This window comes from Aplidium turbinatum, chromosome 4 (genome assembly GCF_918807975.1).
Source record: "Aplidium turbinatum chromosome 4, kaAplTurb1.1, whole genome shotgun sequence".
Classification (NCBI taxonomy): Eukaryota; Metazoa; Chordata; class Ascidiacea; order Aplousobranchia; family Polyclinidae; genus Aplidium; species Aplidium turbinatum.
Genome location: NC_137475.1, coordinates 28,277,149 through 28,289,334, shown reverse-complemented (window position 1 = coordinate 28,289,334; position 12,186 = coordinate 28,277,149). Strand labels below are relative to the sequence as shown.

The 12,186-nt window shown below is 39.0% G+C and overlaps 1 protein-coding gene across 1 annotated transcript in view; it reads right to left on the bottom strand.

Moving 5' to 3' along the window:
• Positions 1-3,653: 3,653 nt before the first annotated feature.
• Positions 3,654-12,186, bottom strand: part of LOC145769032 (uncharacterized) — a 41,205-nt gene continuing 32,672 nt past the window's right edge. Inside the window, exons 16-23 of the mRNA XM_082580630.1 lie at positions 11,877-12,003; positions 11,392-11,452; positions 10,698-11,110; positions 9,958-10,036; positions 9,506-9,654; positions 7,841-7,904; positions 5,448-7,503; positions 3,654-5,179 (exon numbers count right to left, since the gene is read on the bottom strand). Of these exons, the coding sequence (XP_082436756.1) occupies positions 4,618-5,179; positions 5,448-7,503; positions 7,841-7,904; positions 9,506-9,654; positions 9,958-10,036; positions 10,698-11,110; positions 11,392-11,452; positions 11,877-12,003 (3,511 nt within the window). The 3' untranslated portion in view covers positions 3,654-4,617. The remainder of the gene's footprint in view (positions 5,180-5,447; positions 7,504-7,840; positions 7,905-9,505; positions 9,655-9,957; positions 10,037-10,697; positions 11,111-11,391; positions 11,453-11,876; positions 12,004-12,186) is intronic.

The window sequence follows — 12,186 nt, the reverse complement described above, 5'->3', positions numbered from 1 at the left end:
CGCACCCCCTGTTTTGAAGCGGAGTGGTTCTGAGAAAAAAATTCAAAATACCTACCAAAACAACGCAGAAAAGCAGCTCACCGGCCTTTATATGGCTAGCGAATAGGAAAAAGGGCAGCCTTCAACAACGCAATCACACAAAATGCAAAAGCGAATAAATATAGAAATAACACAAACTGAGAACATAATGGCGTTAATCAAGATCTTTGACCAATCTCTTGCCTCTTCTTTGCAATTATCTGTTCAAAACGTGGAACCTTGTGGGACAATGCAATGCGCAGATCATTTTCGGGGTCTAGGGCGTTGCGGTATTTATTCTTCATGTAAAGTAGAGATGAAAATCCCGATTCACACAGCCAATGTGGTAGTAAATGGAACCAAAACTTGCAATGCTTTCTTAGCCAGAGTTGGATACCCAGTTTGAACGCTGCACCAGAAAGTTTCGAGCCACTACAAGCCAATTGTAAAGACAATAGAAACAATGCCCATTGCCCATTATCAGCAACAAACCGCCTGGACCGACGGATTCCTGACTTCATTAGCATCTCCAAAAGGGTCAGTTAACTAGTCGTGAAAAGCTAATCGTCCTTTATTGCAAACTAGTCGTCCTATATTGCAAGGGCCACCGGCGTGCAATGCCAATGGCCAATCAGCCCAACTTAGCTTACTCAAATCGACAGAAAAACCAATCCAGTTGCTAGTCAGGCAAATATCAGTTCTGTTTTTAGGCTAACTAGTAGCTGACACTGTCCTTTTCGTAAGTCAGTCCAAAGTCTACAACGTGAAAAACTTCGTTCTCACTTAAAACGCGTTTTTTTCCAATATGTACTGTAGGTACGATAAAAAATTGCCAACAATGAGCAAATTGCTAACAAAATATTATCGCATTATCCCGCCACCAATCACGTGGCGTTCAGATCACAGCCTTTTTGTTATCAGCAACTCGTCGGGTGGTGTTTTCTTGTGCATTGTGCTGTATAGGCCAACATAGAATGCTCTGAGAAATAATCACCACCTCCCTCGTTAAACAAAATCCATCTCTATATACGGTATAGCTCTTCTTCCTCGGTGGATTCTCGCACCCCCAGCAACAGCTACTCGCACCCCCAGGGGGTGCGAGCACCCCCAATCGGGAAGCCCTGCTCTAAGACTAAGCCAACCAAAGCACTTGCAAAACCGATAGTCGCTCCGAGGTCTGACTACAAGTGACGTCATAATCCGCGTGTTGCGCATGCAATCCGCCATTACAGGAACATGGCCAAAAATACAAGCGCGTGGAAAACCATGGTTTTGATAATTTTTACTGAGATAAATATAACCTTAAAATGCAGGGGCGAGGTTGGTATTTATAGATTGAAACATGCTCTTTCAGATAAAGTGAGGTCAAAGTCATCGTGCAGTTGCACTTTAAGTCCCTTGGTGTGCATTTGAGCAATGGCATAGACATCAAAAGACTATAAAGAAGATTTTCAAAACAAATTAAAAAATTGTAGGCTATAGGCTACTGAAACAATACAACAAACAAGCTTAGCTTATAGGCTAAGTAGAATTTATTTGCCTGTGACATGTTTCATAGCTCTGCCAAAATCTTTTAAAATAGCCCATGTTTTACTTATGTTTGTTCTGTCTTATTAATCTTTCTTTTCTTTTCTATTATTTCTACTCACAATTTAGGCGGTTACGGAGTGGCAAGAGCACCTGCACGACGCTTGACAGGAAGTTAAAAGTGTCTTCGACTTTGTAACCACCAGACCAAATATTGCAATCCATGGCCAGTCTAAAATAAAATAAAAAACAGCCTGCCTGCTTTTTTGCAATTTGGTGTATTTTGATTACCCCGTCGAAGAAGAGTGGCAGCAGTTCGCGTATTCGGGAATCTAGTGATGCACCAGAGAAACCATTTTGGCCGGAGGTCGGATATTTTGGCCAGAAAATTGCAACTCCGGCCTTTGGTAATATCTACTTCATATAATTTATGTTCCAACCGTGCGGTTGTATTCCATTCTCAAGAGCTCTAGAAAGTGCCTCATGACAATGTTTAGTGTCCTTAATAGCCTATATGACTTTGGGAAAGCAGAATGAATGTTTGTGAAGAAACTGAAAAAAAACAAAAAACTTTTAAGTATAGCTCAATGTTGCAAATTTGCAACACATTGTACCGCTAAATATTATGTGTTGGTGATGCTGGGTTACACTTTTTTTGAAAAAGAATTTTGACAATTTGACTTTTTTGGCCGCTAGCCTACGGGTTGACTAATGTTATAGGCAACAAGTGCATCATATTCTTGTATTGCTGCAGTAGGCCACCACAATAATACAAAAAGTTTTATCCAAGGTTACTTGACCACAGCCATACACAGGGCTTGCACATACAGCTCCGGAGCCACTAGCCTATCACCTTCGGCCCGAAGTTGAAAAAAGTGGCCTGAGCCGGAGGTCGTTCCATGGGATAAACTTCTAGGATAGCTGATCCCTTCCTTTCAGTTACATGTCGAAAAACCAGGAAAAGGTAGCGTTGAATGTCTCAACCACAATACCACATAGCCTATCATTTGTACATTATGTTTCAGCCTAGAGCAGTGGTGCCCAACCTGGGAAGAATTTCATGATTACAGGGGAGAAACATTAACTGCAGAAACATTTTGGTTTTCATTGACTTTATTAATTAACACAATACCTCTTTATAATGTACAATTGAGGAAGATTTTTATGTATGCAAGTTGAAATTTTGTAGGAACGTGAAAGAACTCTTTGCGAGCTTATCTAGCCTACCTTAAGGGTCTTGCGTCATAGGCTACAAGCATACCCACAATGGGTGTTAAGTTTGCATTCTGGGGTGGTAGCCTACGGACGCTCTTTACTTTTAAGGTTGACTTGACAGGAGGTAGCTGGGTTATTACACAAATGACACATTTTTATCATAAACAAACTTTCTGTCTGGAAAATAATTGAAAATTTCTCTTGCAAAGATGTTTTTATTTAAAATCAGGGCTTTAAATGTTACATTGCTCCAGAGCTCTCTTTTATCATGAAGTAACTCCAGATTGATACCACTGCTCCGGTTCCATTACGTCACAAAGAAGTGTTAAAAAACCATTCGTAAGAAGGAATTATATTCCTCTATTAAGTCTTCTTTCATTGAACATAGTATCTTATGAAATACATCGGAGCCGGAGCTATCTTTCAAACAATTGGCTCCAGCTTCGTTGAAAATGCACGGCTCCGGGGCTCCAAAGCCCTGTATAAAACACGCTTGTTAGCCTACGTTTACCTTCTATGACAAACCATGTTATAACTATGATGGGTGGATTACCTAAAGGCGCAACAACGTAACAATATTTTCTTCTCATGGTAGTGATAGTTCACAGCAGAGATTGTGCGAAATGAGTGATGGCTAAAAAGCAACGCTATTCAGCTATATGCTGCCTACATAATGTAATAAGGGACAAATGAAAAGTTCCAACCTACGTGAAGGGAGGAATGCATCATATTTTTGCATCAAAAAAGGTTGGGAACCACTGGCGTAAAATTTCTCACGACGCTTGTAACTCTTCATGCAAAACTGACAACAATGTTTTCTAATCCGGTTGCTTTTGTTTACCAAACTGTTTTAAGCCATAATCAGACATAACTCAGCAACAAAACTGTTTTAACGCTATGACAAAAAAATTTATTGAAAATTAAGTGATGAATAATATGACAATGTAAAGTATTGCACAACACACAGTATTGCTAACCAGGAAAAAGTGAAAAAAAATATTTTGCTGATAATCAAAAAACGGCTTTCCACGGCGTCGATCGCGTTGCTTTGGTTATTGTTGGGAACGACAAAGTACAATAAAAAACACACACTTTTGTAAGATCCGCTACTCAGGCACAGCGTCGGCTGCAAAACTAAAGATATTTCAAACAATGAGGCTACTTTAGCTGATCTCTGCCTTACGAAAGAACAATGTAGGCAAATGATGTCACCACGAAAGCTAAGTTAACACTGTGGCGGTGCTCTATTTTTTCAGGTATAATTTTGAACTTACAATCTTGAAGAAAGCAACATCACATATAATTCAACCTCGAACATGTGGAAGTTTTGTTGAACAGGAATGAATGGCAACAAATTTTCAACTTGTACAAATTGGCACAAGAAGTGAATTCTTGAAGATGTTACGGATTTGCTTTCACTTCATTGTGTTAAAGCTATGAACCAGAAGTGGTGAAAGGAAACAAAGAAAAGCAACATTTAGCATAAACAGGATAACAAGTGGCTGCGTGATGTTTAGCAATACGTAGTTGGCAATCAATGGGCAAAACATTGGGATCAACCAAAACAAAATCACATTTGATCTAAACACACATCAAGTGTGAATCAAGCTGATCAACGCCTTGTTTGGAAAGTGCGTGCAATTTAAACGAACACATTATTGGTAAAAGATCAGCTTAATTCATTCGTAATTATTTTTCAACAGTAGGCTATGTTGGAAGCAAATCGCTAGAAAACATCTTCAGACCACAATACATTGCATCAAGACAGGAATACATTCAAAGTCAGTCCTTAGACGTGAGATATTGAGTGAAAGTTGAATTGATGATTAAGCCACCTTTTTCAAACTTAAAAGTAGGCTATGAAACTTCGTCGTCAACTTTGTCCCCGACAAAAATGTTAATATCTCGCCCACAAATATATCTATGTTGCCTAGCAATGGCATGAATCAATTTCTCACGTTCACAATAGTCGCGAAACTCCAATCGCCATTTGGAAGCATCGCAGGCGCGGTCTGAAGGCGCTACGTGAATAGTAATATCGTAGCCGATAACGAAGCTAACTTGCAGGCATCGGATGTCGGCCAGTCGGGCCGTCTGCAAGTCACGATAGCGATTAAATTCGGGAGTGGATACGTCGAAACTCGTCAAAGGATAGGAAATTAAATCTTCACTACACAGGCACAAGAGATCTGTCGTTAAGATCACAGTTGTGGGGGATTTCCTGAAGTGGTCGTCAACTATTTTTGCAAGGCAATAAAGTATCAGTTGAGGGTTGACAGAACCTCTTTGCTGTTTCTCGGAGTCCACAGACAACAAATTGAACTCCATCATAGCTTCTTCGTTGTTAAGTTGTACGATTAGACCAGTGATAGAATCTTCTATAGCTTCATTCGTTAACGATTCCGAATGTTCCAATAAACTTGAAAAAAACAAAACATTAGCCAAACTTGCATCCAGACGTGGTACGACAGAAAGAACAAATTGCGGAAAGACTAGCTATTTAGAAACATTTGTGGTTAACCTTCACACACTCCAATTGCAAGCTTAAAAAGATAACAAAACAATTTCCTTTTCACAAACTAGCAAACATGAAAGAAAACTATTTAGCTTCATTTTTAAAAGATATTTTTGTCTAATATCGAAACAGTCGCGGATTCTAAAAGATGTCTGAAACAATGTCTAATTACCTCATAGCTTCTACTTGAAAAGCGTCGTTGTCAATCACAATCGAAAAAAGGTTCTTTAAAAACTGGCGAGTTAACCAGGCACTCCGAGTTACCACTGTAGCAATCTCACCAGGATTTGAACCCATGACCCTCACGCATTGACTGTATAGACCAAGAACTATTTGTACAAGTCTCCCATAATTTTCATCATGGAAAAAGAACTTTGTATGAGAAAGATGAATAGGATTTTTAAGGCGGTCAAAAGCTCCCAGAGTATATGAAGAACATGCTGTATCGTTGCTGGGATCGGACACAAAGTGAATGCACTTGTTAGTTAAGAATACAGCGCAGGAAACCTCGGTGTTTGGACGGTCGCTGAATATCACATCTGACCAAACCATGTATAAAATTTGCTCGTCTGGCTGGGGAAAACAATTGCACTCTTGATAATTCACATATTGAGAAGGCGAAAGGCTGCTTAAGTGGCTCAAAGATAGAGAATTGAAGTTCAAATGCATTACGGGAGCTACACATAAATCGTCTTCATCGGTGGAGAACCGTCGTTGTCGTCGGAAAGGCTTCGAATTTGAACGAGAATCACCGGCTTCTTGATTTTGTTTAAGAATTTTAGAACGATTGTTCAATTGCTCGCCGGAGCCTATAGATTTAGTATTAAAAAACTGAATGTTATCTTCATGAGATCTGGGCTCGATCTCACGGTTACTGGAGGAGCAGGAGGTACTTTCTGGATGCAAATCCAAAGATTTAGATTGAGACAGAGACTTAACAATAATCTCTGTGGGTGGTGTTGCTTGTGACTGCTGCAACTTCGTGGCCAAACTTAAACAAATAGAAGGGAAATTAACGTATTGATCGCCATCAAATCTGAGAACTTTGTTCACTGAATGAGTTCCTTTTGTATTTTCACTCCCTCGCTTCTCAGAATCCCGATCTTGGTTTTTTGCAACTTCTGGAGTGGAATGAGAAGTCGCTGTGTCGGTCAAGCTGCTGAATGGATCAACGCCACTCGAAGATTCAAAGGTGGAAGAAAATGATGGACCTTCTGGTTTGTTTTCATATTGCACACCGTGGTTACACACCGCATTATCTAGTTGGTTTATGGCACGACCTATCTCTGCATGTTTATCAATAGTGATTGTGTCATTGCGTTCACTATGTGAAAATTGAACACATTTTTCTTTGTCATTTTGCGGAGGGATTTGTTTCTCTTCTTTACTGCTAATACAGGATACAGGATCTGGATTGGATTCTCTAATATCATCTTGTTGTGTAAAAGACTGAGCTTGCTTATCCAATTCTGAGTTTTTGAGAAGCGTAGGTTTTGCTTCATCCTTGCACTGAACAATATCTTCCGTACTAACACAAGACGACACAACTTGTTCAGACCCTGGCAAATCTGTAAAAGAAATTTCTATTTTCCTGAGAGCAACATCACTGTTATCTTCAGGAGAAACAGATGCTAACAGGGAATTCGACTTCACGTCCTGGATAGTGATGCTGGGATCAAAAGATGAAGATGATGATGCAGGATTTGTCATAGCATTGGCGGCACATACATTGTAACCGGATTCTGAGATCGGGTTAGTTTCGTTTTTATGAGAACTTTCTTCTTTCTTTAATTCTTCTTTTCTCTCCAAAATTACTAAGGATTTGTTGATGATGGTTTCAACCTGTTTCTCAGCCACGGCATCGGCACGTGGACTTGATGACAAGACTTGTTCCCTAAACACCAAGTCATCAGATTCATTCTGAAACACTAACACACTTTTCTGCTCCTTGGTGAAACCAAATGTCTGATCTTTTGTGTCGGCAGAAAGAAGACTACAAGAAGTGGGATCACCTTTTTCCATCAGAGACAAATCCTTGTCGGTATATTTGAGTTCCAATGCTAAATTATGTTGCTGAGGGCAGGCGTCGGTTGTCAAAACCCCATCGACTTCCGACGGAGCAAATTCTTTGGACACGGATTCAACATCCACGAATAAAGTTTCTTCAAGTGCCACGTCTTTATGAAGTAAAACTAGTTCATTTCCACTATTTATCTCGTTTTCTCGATCTAAATAATAAAATATTTTTACTTTTTTACAAAAACAATCTTGTTGCGCTGTTTTAAAAATCCGCTCAAACACGTCGAGTGACCAACACACTGTGGGTGTGGAGACGAACAATATCAATATACTTGGAGAATTGCCTAAACGCATCTGATAACTTTTTCATCTTGTGAGCGTAAATAATACAGCGGAATCAAACTTTCGTTTCGTATTTCTTCAAAAAATTTCTCCGATGTGTTCCATGAAATGATGATGCGATAAGCTACTGTACATCGACGTGTAATCGTCTTGTTGAGCATAAACAAGTTCTTAAATTCAATAATTGAGTTAGACTTAACTCACCAATGACTTCATCTGAAACCTCACAAGTCTTTGAGGCAGCACAGGCGTCTTCAAACACTTTCGCCTGCGAAATAAATTGGCCAGCATTTGGTCACATAATTTCTGTCAGATCAATAATTAATTTTGTAACAAGTTTCGCTGTAGCCAAATATTTTTCTGCAGTGTACATATTGCTATTTGAACAATTAGGTTTTGCACATCGGTTAATATCACAGAGCACAATTCACACACAAGTTCTCGTCATTAACAACTCTAGTGTAAGTTTTGAACAATCAAGCTGTCAATCCACAGCAGGGGTGGGGAACCTTTTTAGTATTGCGGGCCACATAAAATGAGAAATAACACAGGCGGGCCACTAAAAATTTCGAAGTTTTATTTACAGATAAAAATTGCAGCGAAGTAGACAATGATTTATTTCACTTTCACAGCTAGTGGGATGGCCGAAAGTTTTTATTTTTGGTGAGTCGTGTGATGTCTGCTGACACGGAAGATGTTGCAACTCTTAACTGCATCTCCACATTTTTATCAGTCAGTCTGGAGCGAAGCCGACTTTTTGTTAGATTCAATTTGGAAAAAAACTGCCCGCAACGATAGGTGCTTCCAAACAGAGACACATATTTCAAAGCATGTTTCCGCATGACTGGAAATTCATCAGCATTTATGTAGCGTTGATAAAAGTTGAGCAGTGAAATGTTTTGGTACATCGCTTTCAACGTACCGTCACTCTGGAGCTCTACTATTTCATGTTGGAAGTTACTAGGAACATCAGTTGCAACCACATTAAAAGGAGAGGCAAAAATATCTAACTTCATTTTTTTACTCTTTATGTCCAAAAATCTTGCATTAAATGTCTCCATAAGATTGACACATAGCCTACATGGGCATATTTGGTAGTTGTAGAAGGCTTTTGCTCTTGCAAGGTAGGGAAATGTGCGGTGCCGGTGTTATTGTTTTCAAGTTGTACTTTGACAGATTTAGTTTAGCTTCAAATGATTTCACTTTTGCAAACAAGGAGTTCAAAAGCTGACTCGGTCCCTGCAACTTGACATTGAGCTCGGAGAGGTGCTTGCTAATGTCAACCATAAGCGCCAGGTCACACAACCATTGGCTATCAGTGAGTTCAACGACATGGTTTTCCTGATTATTCATGAACTGATCGACTTCGTTTCGCAACAAGTAAAAGCGTGTAAGCATGTCGTTACGACTCAGCCAACGAACTGCACAGTGATAGACAAGGTTGTGGTAATCAGTATTCACATCTTTCAGTAATTGCTTAAACAAGCGGCTGTTCAAACCTCTGCTTTTGATGAAATTGATGCATTAAATTATTATTAAATTATTTCTTTGTTGATACATTAAAGAAATTTTGAACAGTCACATGGAAACGGGCCACATGGAACAGTCACGCGGGCCGCATTCGGCCCGCGGGCCGCAGGTTCCCCACCCCTAATCTACAGTATAACCAGTCCGTCTTGTCATACTTCAATGCCAAATTGCCATCACATGCAGAACAAAGTGTCACTTTCATGTAAGAAAACTCAGTCGGACCGGATGACATGGTACTATTGTTTACCTTCCTTGGTAGTGAGTTTCCACACATAAAAAGCATTACGGCCAGTTTCGGAGGCTATACTGTTATTGTTACAAACAGATGTAAGCAGATACCTCTGAAGACGTGCTGGTTTTGTCCACTTCTTCGAAAGATCTCGCAAATTGTGCTGGGAGCTTTTCCTCAATATTATTTTCAGACTTGGGAAAAAACTTTTTTGCAGTTGAAAATTCATTAAATGAAACTTCAAGAGAAATATCAGCATCTGTAAAAGAAACAAGATCTTCATGAGCCAGAGGACTGAAGTTTTTAGCAACCGTATAAAAGTGAATCAGCAGCCCACTGAGGACAAGTCCAAGTCTAGTATATCATACATAGCATGAAGTAAGATGGGGAATCGGTTTCTTTAACAAAAAACTGAAAACACATAGATATTTGGTAGGGAAATCTGAAAACTATTCAACCCACAACGCGAAACTTTTAGCAACAAACAGTTTCTCACTACTAGATCTCAAGAGTAGACAATTAGACACGTTTCTTGACAAAATGATTTAACCACTTTACCAACCGGTAATACCAAGCGGTGAAGCTGGTGATTTTGTGAAAGTATCTTTCGGAAGGGAGGATTTCTCCAATAAGCTTACAAACTGAAAAAACAACAAAGATATTGCAAAGCAAAACACAATGTAGACATGAATGTGACACGAAAAGTCTTATTTATTCAAAACTTAGAAAACACCTACTCGCATGAACAGCAGGTATTTACCACAGAATGCAGTGGGCGGAAATGGAGTCCATCCTGGTATCTTAGTAATTAGTATTTTTATAGCGATGTTGTTGCAAGATGGCTATCAAGGTAGGCTAAGTAGCCGGTTAATGCACGCTGGGTGAGCAAGAAGTACTGCTCTGAACACAATGAGTAGAAACAGTACAAATACTAGGGAGAAATCCCAAGGTTGTTGTGAACAAAAATGTTAAATTGGAGGAAATTCACAGGTTTTGAAAAGTTGTAACCGACAGCGAGAACTATACAGGAAGTCCACAGAACCAGTGGCACAGGAGTAAGTAGAGATTTTTTTTTATAAAACATTGTAATCGTTGAAAAAACTGAGCTCCAAAAATCTTTTTAAGATCACCTTAAATTTTCAGTAAAACTGTACTGATGAAATGAATTGGCGTTTTGGAAAGTTGCAAAGCGGCTGTGGGAGATTTATTTAGTGGTGTCTGGCAACACTGCCACAGAGTGTACGAGAATGTTTATAGCAATTCTATCACGATTTAATACATGCTACTCTTCAAATAATTCACCTCTTGGGCTTTTGGTTTTCTTGTTTCTTGAAATGATGTGTCATAAAAAAGAGACAGAAATTCTTTCCATTCCCTCAGTTCTTCTTTTGAAGTGTCATAATTCAACATAGCATGTTGTTGGTCATGATGAGACTCTGTGGTAACAATTTCCACTGGTGATGCACTGTTTTGCTCGGGGATAGATGGTGTCTTCTTGGCGGCTTCACCATTGTTGTCTGAGCTTAAACCGGACTCATCTTGTTGATGCTCAACATAACCCCAAAAACATGACATTGGTTTGAGAGAACAAGAACCACGTACAGCTTCTTCATCATACATCAGCTCTCCATCCAGATTACAATCTTCATTGACAGAAAGTCGCTTCTCGCTCATTTTTGAGTCAAACGAGGTTGGAAAAAGCACTGTTTTAAATTCTAGAAACAAAACCAAATGCAGAATTAAAACACTTGGTTGGTTGGATCACCCAAACACAGTCGAATACTTTACCGACGTTAAACTGCATGACTCAACCGGAAAAGATTTGCATAGTCATAAAAAATGAATAACACTATTGATGAAAGGAACAATGCAGTCTATTCCGGGACTGAGTAACTGTGAAAGTAACGCAAATCCGTAGAAGGCTGCTAGCTAATCACTTTACAAGAATATAGCCGATGGCACTTGTGAAATCTTTTTCAGATAACTTTACTTTTACCTCGGTAAAGTTTTAAGAACCGCCTCTCTTCTTCGTTTGTCAATCCACTGGATATCCCAAGCTGCAAATAGCAAATTAGTATGACGTGATAAAACCTCTAACAGCGAAGTCAATTGTTATATAATAAATAACAGTAATGCTATTTTGAAGTCATCATTAATGCTGGCATTTGCACAACAATCTAACCTTAAATAAGGTAATGTAAGTGATGAATGCAAATTTATGTTCCTAATTATTTTATTGCTCTTGAAACGGAGAGCCCATAACATCTCCAGTTGGATCATTAAATCATAAACCAAATACAATAATGAAATAAAGCGTCTATAAAACATCTCATAATATTAAATTGCTACTATTTTTCAGTATTTTCAGTTCAGGAGTTTTCGTGCACCCTCTGTAAATGCTATGGGAACCGCATATACCGCACTATAAGATCGCATTAAGTACGAATTGAACTGAAAACGCTATTAAGTTACTTTCTGTACCTCATCGTTGTTTCTAAGATTTTTACTTTTCCCGAGCTCTGTTTCAGCTATTTCTTCAGAACCAGTGATATCAACATCATCTGAGAAACGTTGTTTTTCGTTGGATTGAGGACTGGATGAAAAGCTGCTCACTACAACATGAAATCAAAAGGTATCAGGTATTAAACACATAAAAATACAAACATAAAAGTAGGAAGCTCAACTGTGAACAACTTAATTGTAAGATTAACAGTAGCACAAATATTGATCAAGCACATAAAAGCCTTAAATTGACAAACGGAATTTCAGAAAAAGAGCTTCTTATAGCTTG